Source organism: Ustilaginoidea virens, chromosome 4 (assembly GCF_000687475.1).
Source record: "Ustilaginoidea virens chromosome 4, complete sequence".
In the NCBI taxonomy this organism is placed as follows: domain Eukaryota; kingdom Fungi; phylum Ascomycota; class Sordariomycetes; order Hypocreales; family Clavicipitaceae; genus Ustilaginoidea; species Ustilaginoidea virens.
Window position 1 is genome coordinate 5,622,562 of NC_057319.1, and position 19,456 is coordinate 5,642,017.

The 19,456-nt window shown below is 57.0% G+C and overlaps 8 protein-coding genes across 8 annotated transcripts; 6 read left to right on the forward strand and 2 right to left on the reverse strand.

The window, feature by feature from the left end:
* Nucleotides 1-182: 182 nt before the first annotated feature.
* On the forward strand, nt 183-1,619 carry UV8b_05993 (uncharacterized protein; the record flags this gene model as incomplete). The annotated part of the gene is made up of 3 exons (XM_043143490.1): nt 183-263; nt 331-1,105; nt 1,174-1,619. 3 exons carry the CDS (start codon nt 183-185, stop codon nt 1,617-1,619), a joined length of 1,302 nt encoding a protein of 433 aa, XP_042999423.1.
* A 967-nt stretch (nt 1,620-2,586) lies between these two features.
* Nucleotides 2,587-2,964, forward strand: UV8b_05994 (uncharacterized protein; the record flags this gene model as incomplete). The annotated part of the gene is made up of 3 exons (XM_043143491.1): nt 2,587-2,727; nt 2,792-2,862; nt 2,937-2,964. The coding sequence occupies 3 exons, from the start codon at nt 2,587-2,589 to the stop codon at nt 2,962-2,964; spliced, it is 240 nt and encodes a 79-aa protein (XP_042999424.1).
* Nucleotides 2,965-3,080: 116 nt separating this feature from the next.
* Nucleotides 3,081-4,738, forward strand: UV8b_05995 (uncharacterized protein; the record flags this gene model as incomplete). The annotated part of the gene is made up of 4 exons (XM_043143492.1): nt 3,081-3,151; nt 3,243-3,729; nt 3,815-4,150; nt 4,229-4,738. The coding sequence occupies 4 exons, from the start codon at nt 3,081-3,083 to the stop codon at nt 4,736-4,738; spliced, it is 1,404 nt and encodes a 467-aa protein (XP_042999425.1).
* Nucleotides 4,739-5,898: 1,160 nt separating this feature from the next.
* On the reverse strand, nt 5,899-6,641 carry UV8b_05996 (uncharacterized protein; the record flags this gene model as incomplete). The annotated part of the gene is made up of 2 exons (XM_043143493.1): nt 5,899-6,488; nt 6,569-6,641. 2 exons carry the CDS (start codon nt 6,639-6,641, stop codon nt 5,899-5,901), a joined length of 663 nt encoding a protein of 220 aa, XP_042999426.1.
* A 7,176-nt stretch (nt 6,642-13,817) lies between these two features.
* UV8b_05997 (uncharacterized protein) lies at nt 13,818-14,925 on the forward strand (the record flags this gene model as incomplete). Its single annotated transcript, XM_043143494.1, has 2 exons — nt 13,818-14,246; nt 14,368-14,925. 2 exons carry the CDS (start codon nt 13,818-13,820, stop codon nt 14,923-14,925), a joined length of 987 nt encoding a protein of 328 aa, XP_042999427.1.
* A 499-nt stretch (nt 14,926-15,424) lies between these two features.
* UV8b_05998 (uncharacterized protein) lies at nt 15,425-15,752 on the forward strand (the record flags this gene model as incomplete). The annotated part of the gene is made up of 2 exons (XM_043143495.1): nt 15,425-15,531; nt 15,611-15,752. 2 exons carry the CDS (start codon nt 15,425-15,427, stop codon nt 15,750-15,752), a joined length of 249 nt encoding a protein of 82 aa, XP_042999428.1.
* A 989-nt stretch (nt 15,753-16,741) lies between these two features.
* Nucleotides 16,742-17,503, forward strand: UV8b_05999 (uncharacterized protein; the record flags this gene model as incomplete). Its single annotated transcript, XM_043143496.1, has 1 exon — nt 16,742-17,503. The coding sequence occupies one exon, from the start codon at nt 16,742-16,744 to the stop codon at nt 17,501-17,503; it is 762 nt and encodes a 253-aa protein (XP_042999429.1).
* Nucleotides 17,504-17,948: 445 nt separating this feature from the next.
* Nucleotides 17,949-19,116, reverse strand: UV8b_06000 (uncharacterized protein; the record flags this gene model as incomplete). Its single annotated transcript, XM_043143497.1, has 2 exons — nt 17,949-18,493; nt 18,588-19,116. 2 exons carry the CDS (start codon nt 19,114-19,116, stop codon nt 17,949-17,951), a joined length of 1,074 nt encoding a protein of 357 aa, XP_042999430.1.
* Nucleotides 19,117-19,456: the final 340 nt, after the last annotated feature.

The window sequence follows — 19,456 nt, forward strand, 5'->3', positions numbered from 1 at the left end:
ACAAGGCTGTTTCCCGCACCAATCCTTGACCTCCCTAAAATGGTTTCCTGGTCCCTTTCTACTCTTGCAAAGCTCTCTTCATCGTCGCTTACATTGTCCTCTTGTCCATTCTCCCTGCTTCCGAGACCACCAGACTTGCTGGTCCGTTGCCAACATTATCGCCTCAGAGTCGCTCGCTCACAATGACTGTCAACGGGAGTCAAGGAGCGTACGACCGCCGCCTGAATGTCGTCCATCAGCTCCTTCAAGGGCTTGGTCTTCAGGTAAGAAATCCAAAAGCCAACATTAAGTCGTTTGGTCGTCGCCGTTTCTCACGCTGGCAACATGTAGGTATCCAAAGTATCAACTGTCGCATACAGCCCAGAGTATGAGTTTCGTTACAACAACTATCTCTTCAAGGTGGACCTATCTGTTACGGCCACATCCACTTCATTTCCAGGCTCGCAGCCCGGGACTGTCCCAGCGCCTTCGGATGGGATTACATCTTTAATCGTCAAGCTTAGCAACGGTAATTCAGAGGCAAACATCACCAATCGGGTGGAGAACGACGTCGCTGCCCAGTACCTGGTGCGTCAATCCATGGAACGAGCCGGGTTAAATCCGCTGGCCGCAGCTGTTTATGCGTGGGCTCCAGCAAATACACGGGCAGGTGCAGAAGCCGATGCTTTCATGGACGAGAAAGACTTTGGTTGGACCATGATGGAGGTTAAACCTGGAGTAGATTTTGATACGCAGTTCTCCGACTTGGACCCTGCCGATAAAGAAAAATGCCTGCAGCAAGTGGCCATGATTTTGAAGGCGGTACAGGACGCAAAACTGCCAGAAACCGTCACCATGTTTGGCGGACTGACCTTCAATTCGACGGGCGAGATCATTAGCGGAGAACCGCCTCTATTGAAGCTGAGTCCTGTGGAGACGTACGTGGAGTGGAAGTTCGGCAGGCTGCGCAAGTTGATGCAGGAAGCCGCCGAAAGCCCAGTTATTCAAGGATGGAAGCCTAATGGCGTCGGGGCCAGACTTGAGAAATTCCTCGCGGCTGGCGGGCCCGAGCTGGTGCTTGCCAATGTTGACCAGCGCCAAAAAAGCTTGGTCCACGGTGACTTTAGTAAGTGAGCGGCTTGCTTTTGGCCTGGCGCCTCAACTATTTCGATGGCTAATTTGAAATGCATGTAGCAACCAACAACATGTTGTTTGATAAAGACACCAAAGAAATCTCTGCACTGGTCGACTTTGACTGGTGTACTGTTTCCAACCCCTTGGATGAGTTTCTGTATCCGAATGGCCTCGGCTGTAACATCACCTTCGGGCAAACTGAAATCGATTTGGCGCTACTCTCGGGAGACTTCGACCAACCGCCCGACACAGAAGAGGTAAAGAGTGCGCACTGGGAAACGGCCAGGGCTTGGAATGCCGCTTTGGACAAAGTTGGTGCGACCTCTCCATCCAGGATCAAGGGGGCCAGGCAGATTTACGACATGCTGCGGTTGAAAGACCTCTTGTGTCCTCAGAAACTGAGCAACGCATCTGCATTGGCGAGGCTAGATGACGAGAAAAAAGCAGAGTTGAGGGCCAAGACCGAGGCGGACATCGTAGAGTGGCTCGACAAGCACGGGTTTTGAGTATCGAGAGCTGTGATGCCTCGAGGAGCGTGCAAGGCCTGTTGCAAGATCATGGGAGAGGCACACAGAGGTTGTTTATTCGAAAGTGCAGATGCAGGCCCCAGGCTCTAGCTTAATGGAATCAGCCAAAGCCCAACTGCCGTCGACCGACTTGGTTACGGTGCTCGATTTTGTAGGTTCACGATGGTCTGCTGACGTTTGCAGAATAGCAGCCAGGTCGCCATGTTTCGGCCGTGGATGGAAATCTATCACTAGTCAAGATAACATACATGTAGCCTACAAATACCACGGCAGACAATCAATATATTGCGGTCGAAAGCAAAAAGTCGAAGCCAAACAGCCAGGGCGCCATTGCTTCTGCGGTGGGCGAGTAGCTCGTGCTCGCCTCGATGGCTCAGGGGTCTTTGGTAGGATTTTTTCTTTTTTTCATTTTCTCTGTCGGTGGTTATTGCTACCTGAAAAAAAATTTCTGCAGCCCGCTTGAAGTTCCAGCTCTCGGAACGGGCAAGACAATTCGGCACACCCGCCCCGTTTCCAGCCTCTCGAGCCCTTTGACAGCATGGACGACTCCCATCACATCTCATCCCGCTTACCCCCCCCCTCCCCTGATGCAGCTGCTTTAGCCTGGCGAATCAATAACGTGCCGCGGACATGTCGTCCTACAAGTAAGCGGACCAGCATCTCCGGAATCTCAGCCCATCCACGAGTGCCTCGTGGCTCGCAATGCATGTCGGACACGAGCCCTGCCGCCTCTGCGGAGGGCAGGTCCCCTTGCGTGCAGCGCACGCGGTTCCTCCGCACCCCATGTCGTCCATTTCTGCCAGAATCCTGCAGAATCTTGCTGTCAAGTCAAATAGATACTCTGTATCGCGCTAGTCATCTTTTCCTCTCACCAACTTGCTTGCTTGCTTGCTTGCTTGCTGCTCTGGACCCTTCTCCAACCCGCAAACAACCAGGCGGCATCGAGATGGACTTTGAAATGCGCGCCGCCCATCTTCCCAAGGAAAGCCAAGGCCAGGCCCATGTGACGGAAATCGGGTCCGGGCACCGCGGTCGCGATCGCGATGCTGCCATGCTGGCCGTCATGGGGAAAAAGCAGGTCCTCAAGGTACGAGCGAGAGAGAGCGCCAGTCACGGCAAACCATGCTGACGGCTCTTTGCTTCTTCCCCAGCGCAATTTCGGATTCCTCTCCATGCTGAGCTTCAGCTGCACCATCCTGGGGACCTGGGAAGGCGTCCTAATGTGAGTCGCATGCCATCCGCAAAGACTGGTCATTACACGCAGCAACGCAGCCCGTGGCTAACCGACCCAAACAGCATCTTTGCATCCGGATTTCTAAAGTGAAAAACTTCCCTCTAACCCCCCCAACCACCCTCACCCCCAAACTCCCTTCTCACTACCATGGTGAAGAAGAACAGAGAAAAGAAAGACAAAATCATAGCGAAACGAGTAGTAATACCATGAGCTTCAGCGGCGGCCCCGGCGGTCTACTCTACCAGTACATATTTGTCTGGATCGGCACCCTCTGCACGTTCGTCTCGATCGGCGAGCTGGCATCCATGCAAGTTGCCCGTTCCTTCCACTCACTCCACTCACCCGCAATGAGCGCTCACTTCTCGCAGGGCTCCCACCGCAGGCGGCCAGTACCACTGGGTGTCGATGCTGGCGCCCAAGCCGTGCCGAAACTTCCTCAGCTACATCACGGGGTGGCTGACGATCCTGTCCTGGATCGCCACCATTGGAGCCGGCGCGTTCCTGGCCGGATCCATGATCCAAGGCCTGTGTCTTGTCAACTGGAGCGGCTTTGCCTTGGTCATCAAGCCCTTCCACGGCACTCTGATCGCGTGGGCCGTCATCATGGTTGCCGTCTTGTTCAACACGGTCGTCGCGGGCCTGCTTCCCAGGGTTGAAGGCGCCTTCCTAATCCTGCATGTGCTGGGCTTTTTCGGCATCCTGATACCCCTGCTATACTACTCGCCCAAGGGATCCGGCTCCGACGTCTTTTCCACATTTATGAACGAGGGTGGCTGGCCGACGTACGGGATATCCTTCATGGTGGGAACCGGAGGGCTGGCCTTTGCCTTTGCCGGCGCCGACGCCGCCGTTCATGTGAGTTGATTGCCTCTGCCACCTTTTCCGCGTCGCTTGTTTTGTTCCACAATCTGTTACGCTAAAGCGCCGTTTTATTGCCCAGATGTGCGAGGAAATCACCAACGCGGCAATCAACGTCCCCCGCGCCATTGCCAGCAGCGTCGTCGTCAACGGCTCCCTCGGTCTTGGCATGCTCGTCGCGGTTCTCTTCTGCATGGGCGACGCCCAAGCCGCGCTCGAGGCTGCCGACACCATCATCTTCCCCTTCATCTACATATTCATCCAGGGTACCGGATCCGTGGTCGGCAGCTCCGTCATGACCTCGATACTCATCGCCCTGGCCGTCAGCGGCACCGTGGGCTTCATCGCCACGGCCTCTCGTATGATTTGGTCGTTTGCGCGCGATCGCGGGCTGCCCTTTTCGCGCATGCTGAGCCAGGTATGCCCCGTTTCACCTGGATAATTGCGGCCGCGCCGCTTGGGCACCCCTTGGCCGACGCGAGATAATAACAAGCAGTACCGATGCAAGGTCCATCGCCGCTCATCGGTGCCCGTGTGGGCCATCGCCGTCGCAAGCATTGTCCCCTGCCTGCTGATCCTCATCAACATCGGCTCCAACACCGTCTTCAACGGCGTCACGTCGCTTACCCTCGTCAGCTTGTACAGCACCTACTTCATCTCGCTGGCGCTGCTGCTCCATCGCCGGCTCGGCTCGACCATCAAGCTGCCTTGTCCTGGGGCGCTGCCCGAGCCGGCGTGCCTGGAAAAGCAGACGGGCGAGTACGAGCTGACCTGGGGCCCGTGGCATGTCCCGGGCTGGGTGGGCACGGCCAACAACGCCGTCAGCCTGGCGTACATGCTTGTTGTTTGGGTCTTTGGCTTCTTTCCCGCGGTACGTGTCGTGGACGCGCCGCACATGAACTACAGCAGCGTGGTGTTTGGGGCTGTGGTCATGTACAGTACCTTGTATTACTACGTCTGGGGAAGGAGGCAGTACAAGGGCCCCGTCATTGAGATTAGCCCCTGAGTAGCGTTTCTCTGTACATAGGTCAGTCAGCGATGCTGTGAGTGATGCTGTCTACAAAAATGTTATATGAATTCGCAGCCGGGCGATGCGTTTGCAGTACGTCAGGCGCTTCACCTGGCATGTCTTAAGGGAGGGAAAGGGACAAGCCTGGAGGCGGAGATTTGAGGTGAACGGCCCTTGCAACGACGTGGCTGAAGCTTCAGCTATCAAGACAGCTTCGAGGAGACGTAGGGAATCACGACAAGCTGCCAACGGCACGATGTGGGAAATGCTACCCAGCTGAAGATTATTGCCGTGGATATGGGAGTACCTGCCCGCGCACGAGACCGATGAACAAGGCCGCAAGAGGTCGAGCCTTTCAAATACCTAGATGGATTTGGCGGCCTGGGTGTACAGATGCAATGCCGATTGGATGCGAGCCCGTCAGGGTGGAGCTCTGGCCGTTCAATGGGCGTCGTGGCTCAATGTTGTCCCATGATGACTGCTTGGTTCGTTGGTGATGGACGTAACAAATGTCTCGTTCCTCCAGTCAGGGTGTTGCAACCAGTTCCATGTGTTGGCATCACGAGACAGCGGCAGCACGACATTCGATTCAGGGGAAGCAAAGGAAAAAAAAAGCACGGACCGAACAAAGAAATATAAATAAATGGTGTATATAGTCGGTCCAGCGAAAAAATTCTCTCCCGCCGGGAATTGAACCCGGGTCTCAAGCGTGACAAGCTTGCATACTGACCACTATACTACGGAAGATTGAAGGCGTGTGCGCCCATCGTAGGTGGATCGATTGCTGAATCGGCGTAGATGATTTACCATTATAAAGATGGGCACAATCACGATGCCTGCGCTCGGCATCAACTGCCCGAGATTGCTGTATACTCGTGGAAACACGCAGTCTACTGGCCAAGGATTTCAGACGTGTCCACGGCCGGCACCGTGTGTCGGGCATATTTCTGTCAAAGGCTGTTTGGGCAATAAATACTGATAGAACTCGGATCAGGACTGGGTTTGCACAGCATCCCTCATCTTGTGAGCTTCATCGGGTCAACCAATGTTTGTTTCCACTTCGGCTTTTTTGCCCTTTTTTGCCCTTTTTTTTGTCTTTTTTTTTTTTTTTTTTTTTTTTTTTTTTGCAAGCTGTACCTTTCTTCACGTCCGCTCAACTACATCAGCTCCGGCTGCAGCGCGATACTCATCCTCGTGTCGCCATAGTAACAGTACTCGGGCGGCAGCCCAGCCCCAAACACATGCCCATCCGCCCAGACATCCGTCCAGCCGATGTGCAGATCCGGCCCGCCAGCCTGGCACTCGGGCCCCAGCACAGGCAGCCCCAGCCCCGACGGCGCCATCACCTTGCCGCCGTCCCCCCAGCCGTGATCTGCGGCGCCGTCGCCCGCCACGTCAAACACGCTCACGTCCCCACGGTAGCCCGCCTTGTCCAGGCAGTAGCCGTGCGCGGGCGCGGGCGTGGGCACGGGCACGGGCACGGGCACGGCTCCCTGCTCCCTCGGGAAGCACGCGGCCGCCGAAGCGCCGCCCACCCCCGCGGTGGCCCGTATCCTCGCGATTTCCACCTGCAGGAAGGCGTTGTGGTCCAGCAGCCGTCTGACGGCGCGGTCGTCGCTGCGGCTGCGGAGCAGGGCGAGTTCGTTTTCCAGCGCCTGGATATGGAGCTTGGTCTTGGCGCGGGCTGCTCGTTGCGACTCGCGGTCCTTGGCTCTCTTGCGCGCTATTTGTGCTTGGGATTTGGAGACTGGGGCCGTGGTATCAGCGGGTGCGTGCAGAGGGGAGGGGTTGGTTGGAAGGGTCCCTGGGGGTCTGGGGTTTTCTCACGCTTGCTTGGCGTTGATGGTTTGAAAGTAGGCGAGGACGAGCAAGGTTTGTTGTGGTTTGCGCACGAGTCCATGGTATGAGAGTGCGGCAGGGTGTGCTGGAGGTCTTGGAGACTGATGCTCGGGGCTGATTGCCGATTGCTCGGGAAGGGTAAGCGGGTTGGCTATGGCAAGGGAGACGGGAGGTTATATGCTGATGCCGTGCCGTGGGCCGCGGCAGGTTCCATTCCCGATGGCGGGCGGGGATTATTTCAATGGTTGAATCAAGTTTGAATGACCATTGATGCTTTGTGCAGGTTCCAACTAGCAACTAGTGGACGCTAAAACCATTTCAGCCCGTTGACGGGCGGGTGGGGGCCTTGATCAGTGGAAGTTTGACCTGGCCAGGCCGCTAGTGGGCCCGTTTCGCCCGCTAGAGCCTGGTGCGCGTGGGGTCTGTCGGTGGACCCGGCCGCTGTCCAACGGCGCTGGGGATTTAGCCCTGCGCACGGAGCGGTAGGCCGGTACGGGAGTTTTTGACGTCCAGGGATCCAGTTTGTGGGGCGGTTTGCGGTTCGCCGGCGCACATGCGTGAATCGCTCCAGGGCCTGGCAACAACAAACCATAAAAGTCTAAAACAGACGACGCCACGCGCATCGGGAATATCTCGCGCGCGCAGGTCCGAGCAGACGGCGGACCAAAGCGGTGTTTGGGTGCCTCCGCGTCATCTATCATCGGGGAGATCCAGCTCGTCTCGAGCGGTACATGTAGTGGGCAAACCGGGAACGGGCAGCCGCTCGACAAGTGCCTCCCAGTTAGGTAGGTACCTAGGTACGCACATAGTTTACTACATCTGATCAGACCGCAAAGCGCCAAACGCGCAGTGAAGCCCGGCTCACGCTATGCCTTTTTTTTTCTTTTTCTTTTTTTTTTCCCACCGCCATGGGCATGGCGGCTGGCAAACAGGTGGCTCGGCCTGGTGAAACCACAATCGCGCCACGGCGCCCAGTACAGTGCAGCGCCATCAGAAAACGCAACGACGCGGCGGCCTTGGGACGGTGTCCACTTCACGATGCGCACTGTGTAGCGGATGCACGGGGCAACGGCACTCCCTGCCGAAACATGTCGAAACAAGTCGATCCCTAATGTTTGCATTCTTTTTCTACAGAAGCTGCTGCGAACCGCCATGATGGCCAGTGCGTCTTGTTCCAAGAGCTCCAAGCCATTCAATACACCTCGACCTTCGCTGGAGCGTCTCCGTCGCCGGTCAAGAGTCGTCAAGATTCGACGATGACCGTTAATCACGGCGGCTCTATGCAAGGGACGAAAAAACCCCCGTCTTGGGAAAAATGCAAAAACTCACTCATCGAGGCCGACTTTCCACATCGGGGGGCGTGGCTTGACCAGTCCTTTTTTTGATTCCGGTCCCAGGTGTTGCGCCAACTGTTGGCTCAGACAATGGGTGTCATGGAGGCCATTGTCACTGGTCAGGGTTGCTGGCTGCGTGGGGTGCTGGCTTACCGTGACTTGGGCGCCCTGCCATCTCGCTGTCGCTTGGGAAAACATGCAATGATGGCAAACTAGCGATTTTCCGTGGCGTCGAGGTCCCGGTGCCGCTGCTGCTGCTGCTGCCTGATGCCTGCCGACTTTGCTGGTGGGCAAGAGAAGGCAAAGGAGCACGAAACAGAAAACAGGAAGCAGGAAACAAGGAAACAATATAGTCTCCACCTTGGGACAGGCTCCTTGGAAGGGAATCTGACTCGACAGCGTTTCTAGCGGTTCAGGACTTGCATCATCGGCTGGCGGGTTGTCTGGTTGTTTCCAAGGGATGCAACGTTCTGGTGCCCGTTCGCGCGTCGAAGCACCTCTTGTCGGGCTGCTTCAGTGGCAGAGCATCCGACCTTTGGGCGGGACGAAGAGGTTGAGCGCCAAACCGCACTGGCACAAGTTCCTCTGCTTCGATGGCTTTGCCGAGATCACCTGGGTCGTGCACTGTGCCGTTGCCGCGGATTGCTCCCCAACTCCAACGTGTCTCGGTTTCGGTTTCAAGCAGGGCCGCTTCCAAGTCCCAACACCAGCAACCGGTAATTATCAAGCCAGAGGCAGCAAGCCAGAGGCAGCTAAAGGATCCGCCTCATATCCGCCTCCATGGCTACGGGGTCCCCGAGTGCACCCATCCTCACGCACGTGTTGTGGCATGCCATGGCAACGTTGCTGCATTCACGCTGCAGCCCTGTGCCGAGCGCCACGCAACCATCGCTAGCCTATTACTTTCGACGGGGCTGCAGAGGCGATCGGGAGAGAAATGCACGAGTTCAAGCCCAGAGGCAATGCTACCCAAGGTCCCGGGGTGGTTGTGTACCAAGGACCCAAACGAGGGTGCGAGCCATTGATCCCTTTGTCTTTTCAGGGTGCGGAGCGCAGTCAAGGTCATCTACCGATCTCTCCGGAGCGTTGTTATAGTTGGTGCAATCGGAATGGTCACGGTGATGGCTGCCGATACCATCAGCCAAGCAAGCGGTGCATGTGCTCGGCCCATGATTGCCAGGGATAGTTGTCTCCTCGGAGAGTACCTTGAGAGCCCAGACGATCCGCTGTTCATTATCAGGGGCTACACCGGGGCTGGCTTGCTGCCTCTGAGACTTCTGCAGCACCTGGGATTCTGCAGCTCGTCCGACAGCGTTGCAGCGGGTACTGCTGCTTTGTTGCGAAACTCAATGCTCCTCCAGGAGACGTGGTCGGCTTTGGCAGCTTCGCCTCTGACCTACCGGCGGGAAGCAGCCCGGTGTGATGTAGACAACCCCCAAGCGACGAATTGACTGCTCCCGGACAGACGACTACGACCCGCCCAGCACTTGCACAGCGGCAGGGTAAGCTGGCCGTCGGCATTGCCGGCCCTTCCATCAGAATCTCTGGTCCTGCGTGAGCAACGCCACTTGCGAAATGAACAGGATATGGTGTTGCGCAACCTTGTCAAGCGATCGCAGCACCGTGGGCGTCGACCCCCGCATCGAATCGGTACAACGCGCCAATAGCAACAAGGATTCAACAAGATTCCAGCATGGTTCATCAAATCAGCAACGCCGTGGGATTTATCCGTGGGACCATTTGCTCCCTTTGATAAAACACAAGGACTTGCTCCACTACTTCTCCGCTGCACCTCACTTCTATTGACTTGCATACAGAGCTTCCCATCTTCTCCGCCAAACACCCTCTTTGATAAGAATGGCTTTGATGATGCGTTCCGTATCAAAAATCATGGTGGGAAACCGTGAAAAGCCTCCGCTAGGCCGGCCATGTGCTTATATTCAGGAGCTTGGGAAAGAAATAGACATGGTTTAATTGCTGCAAGCAGTCAGTCACGGGCTCGTTGCACATGAAAGAGATGGCGATTCCGCGCATCCTGACTGCATTGCTCGTGGATGACCTGCCGAGCCAATGCTGATTCGATGTCCATCCCTGACGTCCTTGCCCAGAGTCCAACACCTGACCATAGCCTGCCGGCATGACGTACTCACTCGGTGGATAAGACGTTGGACGCGCACATGAATGTTGACAGTCCCAGTAACATCTCGGCCATCTTCTTCCCTGCTTTTTCTCCAGCTAGCGCGCCACGCTTCGATGGCATCCGCGGAGATGAAGAAGCGGGTTGTTGCCATCCTCACACTACTCTTGGCGAGCATATCTAGCGGAACTTTTGGTCCCACGACGCCCGCGGCTGGCAATCGGTGCCGGGTTGCAGCGCAGTTTGCCCTTCTTGTCTGAGCGTTTGCCGGTTGCGACTACATTTGCTTGTGTATGGCGTGCCAGAAAGCGCGAGCATGGTACGGGTCTTGTGGGATGCCGTCCACCACCGTGTGGGCAGAATCCAACATCATGTGCGTCATAGCACCGACCGCCTACTTCAACACATCGCACATCAAGTCCCGGAGCAAATCCTCTGAGAGGAAAATACAACAGCGCACACCTCACCCTCTCTCCCCTCACCCCCCTCTCCCAAGGGACTTCATCCCACGCCACGTCCTGTCGGAACTGACCAGGACATATTCGCTCCAGGACAAAGAAGCTTCCGTCCGAGTCCGACTTTGAAATTTCCTCTCTTTTTCACTTGGGCCGCACGGTATTTAAGTTCGCGCGCTGGACGTTTTTCGCAAGAGGATTCAGGACGATGCGGAAGCGCGGCGTTTAGATAGAGCTTTGCTGGGTGCATTGCCGATCCGGCTTCGCAGACCTGTTGGCCCCCGTCTCTTCATTATGCCGAGACTACACCGCATCCCAGAAGGTGTTCTTTTCGGTAGAAGCCGTTCTTATTGAACTTGTAGCTTGGGAGAATCTGGCGGCCAGTTGACGACGCGGGTGGGCCAGAAAGACTGTCCGAGAACGAAGCCCTACGCAGTCGGGAGATTTGTCCTGCTGCAGATTCCTGAGCGCGTTTCGTGCAAGCTTGGTATGGTGCACCTGAACCTTGGAAACCTGGAGGCTGCGTCAAGCTCGACGGGCCGGCTACGGGTCAACTGAATTACATCGGTCGGTGACCATGACAGCGCTGATTCCCAAGACTTGGCTGGCAGCGCTGATGGAAGAATTGCCGCCAGTGACATGATGTAGCAACATAATTCGGTAGGCTGCAGCCATGTCAGCTGCATCAGTGGGAGTAGCACATAAGAGCGCTCTCTTCTCACGCCCGCTTCAGGAGCTGTTCGTCTTATCCTACCGCGCAAACCGCAAACTACCCTCGGTATTGGAGTTGCACCCAAGGGATTTTACTCAAAAGTGCAAAAGGCGATTCAGTCGTAGACCAACGCTGGTATCAACTCGGCATGGGCATCCCCTTCCGAGACTACATATCAACCGACCTGTGCCCCCTTGTCATTCGACCCCCCCATAATAACTTAACTGACCTGACCAATGCTCTTTCCTAATAGAGAGATACGCTAATAAAGAGTAGTGGATCCTTTAATCTACAGTAGCCACTAGACTATAAGTTTCTTTATATATATTTTTCTATAGAAAGTGACTTCTATTATATTTCTATTTGGTATCCCTACCCAAGAACCTAGTATTAAAAGTAAAGAAAGTACCTTTATATAGACCTTTCTATAGAAAGTGACTTCCTTTTTTTTTACTAGATAGGTACTTAGGTACTTAGGTACTATAGCAGAAAAAAGTACCTTTATATATATTTTTCTATATAAAGTGACTTCTAGTACCTCTACTAAATACCTAGGTACCTAGGTTCTAGAAATAGAAAGAAAGGTACCCTTATATATACTTTTATATATAAAGAGACTTCTTTAATTTCTTTTACTAGATACCCCTACCTAAGAACCTAGTAAAATAGCAGAGAAAGTACTTTTCATATATTTTTCTATATAAAGTGACGTGACCTACTATTCTCTAATAAACCAATTATATTAAGAATACAGCCCACAGCAATGGTCAGGTCAGTTAAGTTATTATGGGGGGGTCGGATGACAAGGGGGGGGCATAGGTCGGTTGACCTGTACCCTCTCCCCTTCCTACCGGCTAATGAACACAACCAACCAGCAACCTTTCCGGGCTAGGCAGGCATCGCCTAGCCGACTTCATCAACGTCCCCGTTTTTGGGCCCCTGGGCTGCCGTGGTCCAGACCTTGGACCCGTGGACGCAGCCGGTGGAAATGCCTCGCCGCAGCAGACAATGGTAAGACGTGCGGCACGCCTTGGGCGCGCTTGGGCGTCTCTGCATGGCAATGGCAAGCCACTAGTTGCCCTCGGAAGCGTGGTTGGCTTGGCGCCGCCGATCAGTGGATCAAACAAGGCAGAAGGGAGCCTTGCCGCGTATCTGCAGCTCGGCTCCGGGGTGTCCCCTGCCAAGGGCTGGAGCATGGGGATATGCGGTCCTCGCGACATGGTCGTCGCATTAACGTCAATAGCGTCTAGATACAGTTCTGGCCGCCGGTCCGTCCGGGCTGGGCTGCGATGCGGCCAGACGCAGCAACCATCGTGGGGGGCAAGTCCTGGATAGCCGCCCGGTGGAGAAACGGCGGGTCATCAGAGCACGGATGGCCCGGGATGGGACGGCATCGACCCAGCTTGATTTATCGTACCCAGAAGGGGCGCTGCAGGCGCGGCCTGCTACGCTGGGGGACGCTGTGGCTGACGGGTGAGACACAGGTCCTTCTAGATGATGATGCAGCCGGGTAAGCTGGCTGCAGTTGCCCATCTCTGTCGGCGGCCGGCGTCTGCATGGTTCACTCATTGCGTCGAGAAACCGCTGGCCAATAGCGACGGCAATCCCTGGACAGTTGGTTGCTTCCCCGCGGTTTGAGGATCTTGCTTTGCAGCAGCGGAGGGTTCCATTAATAGAGAGAGTCCCGGCTTCGGTCGGTCTGGGGACTCTGGGCAAAGGATAAATTTCCTCATAGGGCTAGCTGGGCTGATCTGCAGTGCCGGGAAGCCGACTGCCGGGGTTCTTGCTTCAAATTCCATTGACATCCCTGTCGTGGAAGTTGGCAAGGGTTTCATGGTTCATTCTTGGACCGCGGTAAGCTTCGCAGGGATATCCCGTTCGTGGCGTAGCCCTACCCTCTCCGACAGGGATCATGCTGGGGATACTCGGAATATCATCACCACCCAGCAGTTGGTTGGCCGCATACCGGCACCTAGAACAGACCACCACAAGTTGGCAAGCGAAGCAAGCGAAGCAAGCGAAGCAAGCAAGCGCAAGCTCAGCACCACAGAAAGTCTACGCGGGGGTGGCTTTTCCATCGGCACTCAGAACAGCTGAGCACAGCATCATTTTATGTCCAAGCGGGGCCCCACAGGCCCGGCTCAACATCTGCAGCAACTGCCGGCCCGGTCGGCCACTTGCTCACTGCCCCGCGGACTCGTCGGAACTAGCCCGACCTTCATTTCCCAATGCTTGGCTTCCACCGGCCGTCTGCAGCTTGTACGTGGCAGCTTGGCGGACGTTACGGGGCGTGTTCCTTTCATCCTGCAGCGCTGGCTGAAGCAGACAGTCGCTAAACAGTATTTCTGCATCCAGGCCGATCCGGCATGGCCGGGGATTCAGTCTCACGGATGGAAGGCAGCTCCCGCCGTGCCGGCGAGCCAAGACGGCCAGTTGCCCATGCGTCGTGCTCATGGCGTGCTTCTCGTCCGGTGACGACAACGCAACAGGCAGACGCGGCTATAAAACCCGGCTGCCTTCCGCCAAGGTCTGCTGGACTGGCTTTAATAGTCTCTGCGCACGCGCTCTACTCGGCCGCCCTCGCTTGCACTCGCACAAGATGAAGTCTCTTTTCTCTCTGCTGGCATTGCTGGGCAGCGCCCTCGCCCTGCGGAACGTGTATCCCCCGGAGGGAGCCTTGGTTGTAGGCCAGGGCGGGCACGCCACCATCCAAGACGCAGTGGATGCGCTCGACAGGTCGACTAATCAGGAGCAATCCATCTTCATTTACGCCGGCACATACTACGGGCAAGTCTCGGTCGAGCATCTCCGAGGCCCGCTCACCATTTACGGCTACACCGAGGACACGACCACCTACGAGGCCAACCAGGTCACCATCGTGGCATCCCACAGCCAAGAGGACAGGGCCAGCAACGATCTCACCGCTACGCTGAGAGTCGAAACATCCAACTTTAAGCTCTACAACGTCAACGTGGTCAACTCTCACGGAAAAGGCTCGCAGGCTCTGGCCCTGTCTGCAAACAAGGGTGTACGTTTGCTTTCCCTCCCCCTTCCCGCGCCTCTTCTTTTTTTTTTCTTTTTTTTCTGTTGAGAACGCGGCCCCCTCTTGTCCTCTTGTGGAGACACTGACCGAAGCCAACACGGCGCAGAAACAAGGGTACTACGGCTGCTCCTTCAAGGGCTTCCAGGACACGCTGCTGTCGAACGAGGGCTCCCAGCTCTTTGCGGCCTGCTACATCGAAGGCGCCACCGACTTCGTCTTTGGCCGCAAACCCAAGGTCTGGTTCGAGCGGTGCGTGATTGGCGTCCTGCCCACCTCGGTGGGCTACATCACCGCCTCGGGGCGCTCGTCCGACTCGTCGAGCTACTTTGTCTTCAACCGCGCAAGCATCGTCGCGGCGCCGTGGACCCAAGTCAGCCCCAGATCGTACTATCTCGGCAGGCCGTGGGGGGCCTACGCCCGCGTGGCTTTCCAGAACACGTACATGAGCGACGTTGTCAACGCGGCGGGATGGCACGTCTGGAACGACGGCGACGCGCGGACCGAGCACGTCGTCTTTGGCGAGTGGAGGAACTCGGGGCCGGGAAGCTATGGACGGCGTAAGTTTGAGACCCCCCTTGGCGGGCCGTTGCGAATTGGGGACATTTTGGACAGCGACTATGCTTCCAAGAAGTATGTCGACACGTCGTATCTCTGGGACACGTGACGGACACGCTTGATGCTGGTATAAATGATGGGAAAGCATTTCTTGCGGCTGGCGGGGGGGTTTGACGCTGAATAGCACGAGTGCGTTTGAAATTAGGAGCTTGATTCCTTATAAGAAATATCTGGCGCGAACTGGTAAACCTACGGGAAAGAATCCATTACACCCTGACCTACCTGTTACATCTGCATACCAACAAGCGATTGGCGCAGCCGGATGGAGCCACAGGGATGAATCGCTCGTTCCGAATCACAAGCCACACGGGAGAAGGGTAGGCACGTTGCGCAAGAATGTAGCGATTCCAGACATCAATGCTACAAAACCAGAAGATTTTTTTTTTTTTTTTAAAATACTACGGGGTGTAGCAGATGACTGCATCTTGCGTCCGGTTTCCAGGAACGAGGAAAAACTCGGCGCGCCAGGCAACACCGAATGATGCCGATGCCTGCTTGTTCAACGGCGATGCTGCGTTTGACGTTGTGCCGCTTCAATTGGTGACGTGATGGCTGTTGATAATCCGGCTGGCCGCGTGGATAACTGCCGCTGCTGGACGATGCAACCACCACAGCGCGGGGATTTCCATGCCGTCTTCCGGGCATGTAGCGCCTCGTGGGTTCATCCTTGCGGCACGCGACCCCAGCTTTAGGAGCCTCCCAAGTCGCATGCTGACTTGCGCGATACACCGCAGCCCTGCGTTTGACCGTTGGACGAGGAGAAGGCCGCGTTCCCGTGAAGTCACCATCAGCCGGCTGGAGATGCAGAGCGGCCGGCCGGCTCTTTCGTCCTCGTGGGCACCTGTTCGCGCGAGCAAACAGCAAGATTCACCTTGAGTCGGGTGGTGCCAAGGAGGTAGTTGGTTGTTATTATAGGCACGTACTTTTCACAGTTGCCCGCGCAACCTGCTGCCGCGATGGGAAACCCAGGGGGAGCCGGGCCAGGCCAGACTTGCTCGGTTGCCAGTTGCCACCAGCAGCTGTCTGTATATTGGCATGTACAGTACATAAAATGGCGCAACGCAGCAGCAGTGACCGACACCAGACGCCAGGCAGCTGCTGGCGGCTGACCAGACGGCCGTCACAGCGCACTGCAACAGCCAGCGTCGACAACGCTGACTGGCATCGGCTGGGCAAATGACTGTTTTCACGCTTCAAGCTTCACGCTTCATTCTTCATGTCCGGTCAACTAGCCTCAAACCCTGGCGGCAACATCTCAGCCGCATCGCTTTCTCGCGCGTGCCGGCCCCCCGACGCCAGGCCCGGGGAATGCCCGAATGCCCCTGCCCTGCAAAAGAAAACGGAGAAAGCGGCTGGGCGTTCTCAACAAGAGCAAGGCCTCGGCCTGTTTCTGCCAGGCCCCTCCCCATCCCGGCAAAGCGCCCCATCAGCCCGCGCCTCCAGTGCGTAACACGTTTTAGCATCAGATGCTGAGCTTTCCCAACCAACACGGCCAAGCCCGCGCTGGGATGCCCAAAACTGACTGACCAGGCCTGGGCAAATCCCCAGCAAGATTTGACGCTGACGCTCGCCGGGGCAACCGCCGTCGCAGCGGCACCCCCCCCCCCCCCTCCCCCTTCCCACCTCAGCTCCCTCGGTGCCCTATGTCATCCCCCAACCACGTCGACCACCAAAAAGCGAGCCTCCGTCGCCGTCGTCGTATCACGTCCTCGCCGCTCCGAACACAAAAAAAAGAAAAAAAAAAAAATGCCAACCTCGCCCTCGCATCCGCCCTCGCATCCGCCCTCGCATCCGCCCTCCCCGATCCCACGCCGCCCACCAGCCCGCGAAACCCGCCTCTCCCGCACTCCCACCCCCCAACAACCATGACGGCCGAAACGCCCCAGGACCTCGCGCTCCCCCGCATCCTCTGCCTCCACGGCGGCGGCGTCAACGCCCGCGTGTTCCGCCTGCAGTGCCGCACCCTCATCGCCCGCCTGCGTGACTCCTTCCGCCTCGTCTTCGTCGACGGCCCTTACCCGTGCGCCCCGCACGACGACATCGTCCCCGTGTACGGCGACCTCGGCCCCTTCTTCCGCTGGCTGCCGGCCGAGGGGGAGCGCTGCAACCCCCCCGCCGCCGCCGCCGACGACGTCATGACGGCCTGCCTCGCCGCCATGGGGCGCGACCCCGGCTCCGGGCCCTGGGTCGGCGTGCTCGGCTTCTCGCAGGGTGCCAAGATCGCCGTGTCGCTGCTGTGGGCGCAGCAGCGCGCCGCGGAGCGCGCCCGCACCGACTTCAAGTTCGGCGTCGTCATGGCCGGCAGCGCGCCCGTCGTGCGCCTCGACATGCGCCTCGACCAGCCGCGCCATGTCGCCGAGCCGCTCATGTCGAGCGTCGACTTTGACGACTGGCCGCCCGAGCCGTGCGGCGACCACGTCGTCGACATCCCCACGCTGCACGTCCACGGGCTGCAGGACGCCGGCATAGACCGCCACCGCCGCTTGCTGGCCTTGTACTGCCGGCCCGTGCAGACGAGGCTGGTCGAGTGGGATGGCGGCCACAGGTTGCCGTTCAAGACGGCCGATGCGCAGCTCGTTGTCGAGGAGATGCTGCGCATGGCGAGGGGCGCCGGTGTGTTTTGCTAGCCCGCGTGCGGCAAAGACGGCGGCAAACGGGGACAGACGGATAGAATGGCACCATGGCATATGGCGAGACATGTTTTTTTGTTGATGCAGAATGCCACATATTAATAGGTCACACCCCCCCCCAAGAGGTCGTGGCAACCAGCATGCTCCGTCGTCACCTGCCATCAGCCCGCAAAAACCACCATGCCCAGGACAGACAAACTCATCACCCATGTCCGTTCAACGCCAAGCCCGTAAAAAGAATTTAAAAAAAAAAAAAAAAACAAAGAAGAAAAAAAAATAGAGAGAGGGGGAGAAAGAGGGAGAGAGAGGGAGGGTGAAAAGAAAAGCACATGGAAACCCAAACAAGAAGCATTTCTACAGTCCGACGAGACCAGGCAAAGATGCAATAGAATTATGTACGGCCTCTTATTCTACTCGTTGCTCACAAGACTGACTATCATCATCACCGGCTGAACCCCAGCGATCTCAGTCTATCACAGTGCGGCTTGGGGTGTGCATTCGCCTCCGCCATCTTGTCGACATCTTCGTAAAACCAGCCCATGGCGTCTTCCCGCATGCGGCGCTGCACAATATTCTCGTGTTCGCACATGTTGTCCAGGAACCGCAGGAAGTTGCCTTCGGCCGCGCGGTCCAGCTGAGCCAGCTTTGCTTTGTTGTACGACTGGATATCCCTGGGGTTGACGAAATAGTTGATGTTGTACTTTGGCGTGGTGCGGCCCTCCGTGTAGGGGGCCTTGGGATGGTCCCATTGCATGTGCGGCGCTGATGAACCCGACGATCCACCAGTAAACAGCGAGGACAGCACCGGCAGGATGAAAAAGATGAGAATCGGCAGCAACGTCATGAGGTTTTGCAGACCGCCCTGTTGCTGTTGCTGCTCCCCCTCGTCCCGCGCTTCTCGAGGTCGTCTTCTCGGTGTGGCGCCGCCAAATTGATGCACTCGAATGCCTGGGCCGCCGCCAAAGTTGAATACGAACTGGGGGCCACCTGCATCTTGTCAGTCAACGAGAACGAGCAAAAACTGGGGGAAGACTATCACCCCCCCCCCCCTTCTTCCCTTGGACAACTGGCCGAGTCTCACCTCCAAATGGGCCACTTCCAAACGCTCCGCCGCCGCCGCCGCCGCCGAAAAATCTTGCAAACATTTCTTCCGGGCTCAGCTCCTCTTCCCACCTGCCACCCATGCCCCCCGTCGCTTGACGCGAAGCGAATCCGGAAAAGGGATTCTGCGCCTGCGCGCTGGCGAATCGGCTGTCCGGGTCGATGCCCGACTTGTCGTACTTGTCGCGCTTTTCCTTGTCTCCTAGGATGCCAAACGCCCGGCTGACCATTTTGAACGCCTCATCGGCGTGTTCGTGTCCGTTTTTGTCGGGGTGGGTCAGGAGCGACTGCTTTCGATACGCCTTCTTGATGTCGGACTCTGTGCAGGACGTCTTTACGCTTTCGAGGCCCAGGATGTCGTAGAAGGCGGTGGCGTCGCATCGTCGGATTCGCAAGACGGCTTCTTTCTGCTCGACTGTGTATGTTCGGCCCTGGTTCCCCTGCTTGTGCTCTCGATGACGGGCAGCGCCGTCACCCGTGCTTGCCCCGGAGGCTGCGGCGCTGGGCATCGAAGCGCTGGTCCTAATGTCAACGGGATTAAGTCGTGGTGATTTCTTGCATGCGTGGGGGGGAAGGGGGGGGTCTTCCAGGCTTTTGATTCCGTTGTATGCTGTGTGGGTGGCGACGGCGAGAAGGATCCCGTGACTTGGAAGGTGCTGGTGGTATGCAGCGTTAGAAATTGGAAAATGTTTTGTGTCTGGAGACAATGGCTCAGGAATGGGAGGCTGCTGAAGCGATCACCGAGTAGGCACGTGCGATGGATGCAATAAAGACAGATGTTCAGGATCCGGAGGTAGTCGACAGGGTGGACGATGTGGATGTGCAAAGGCCTTATCCGTACTTGGGCCA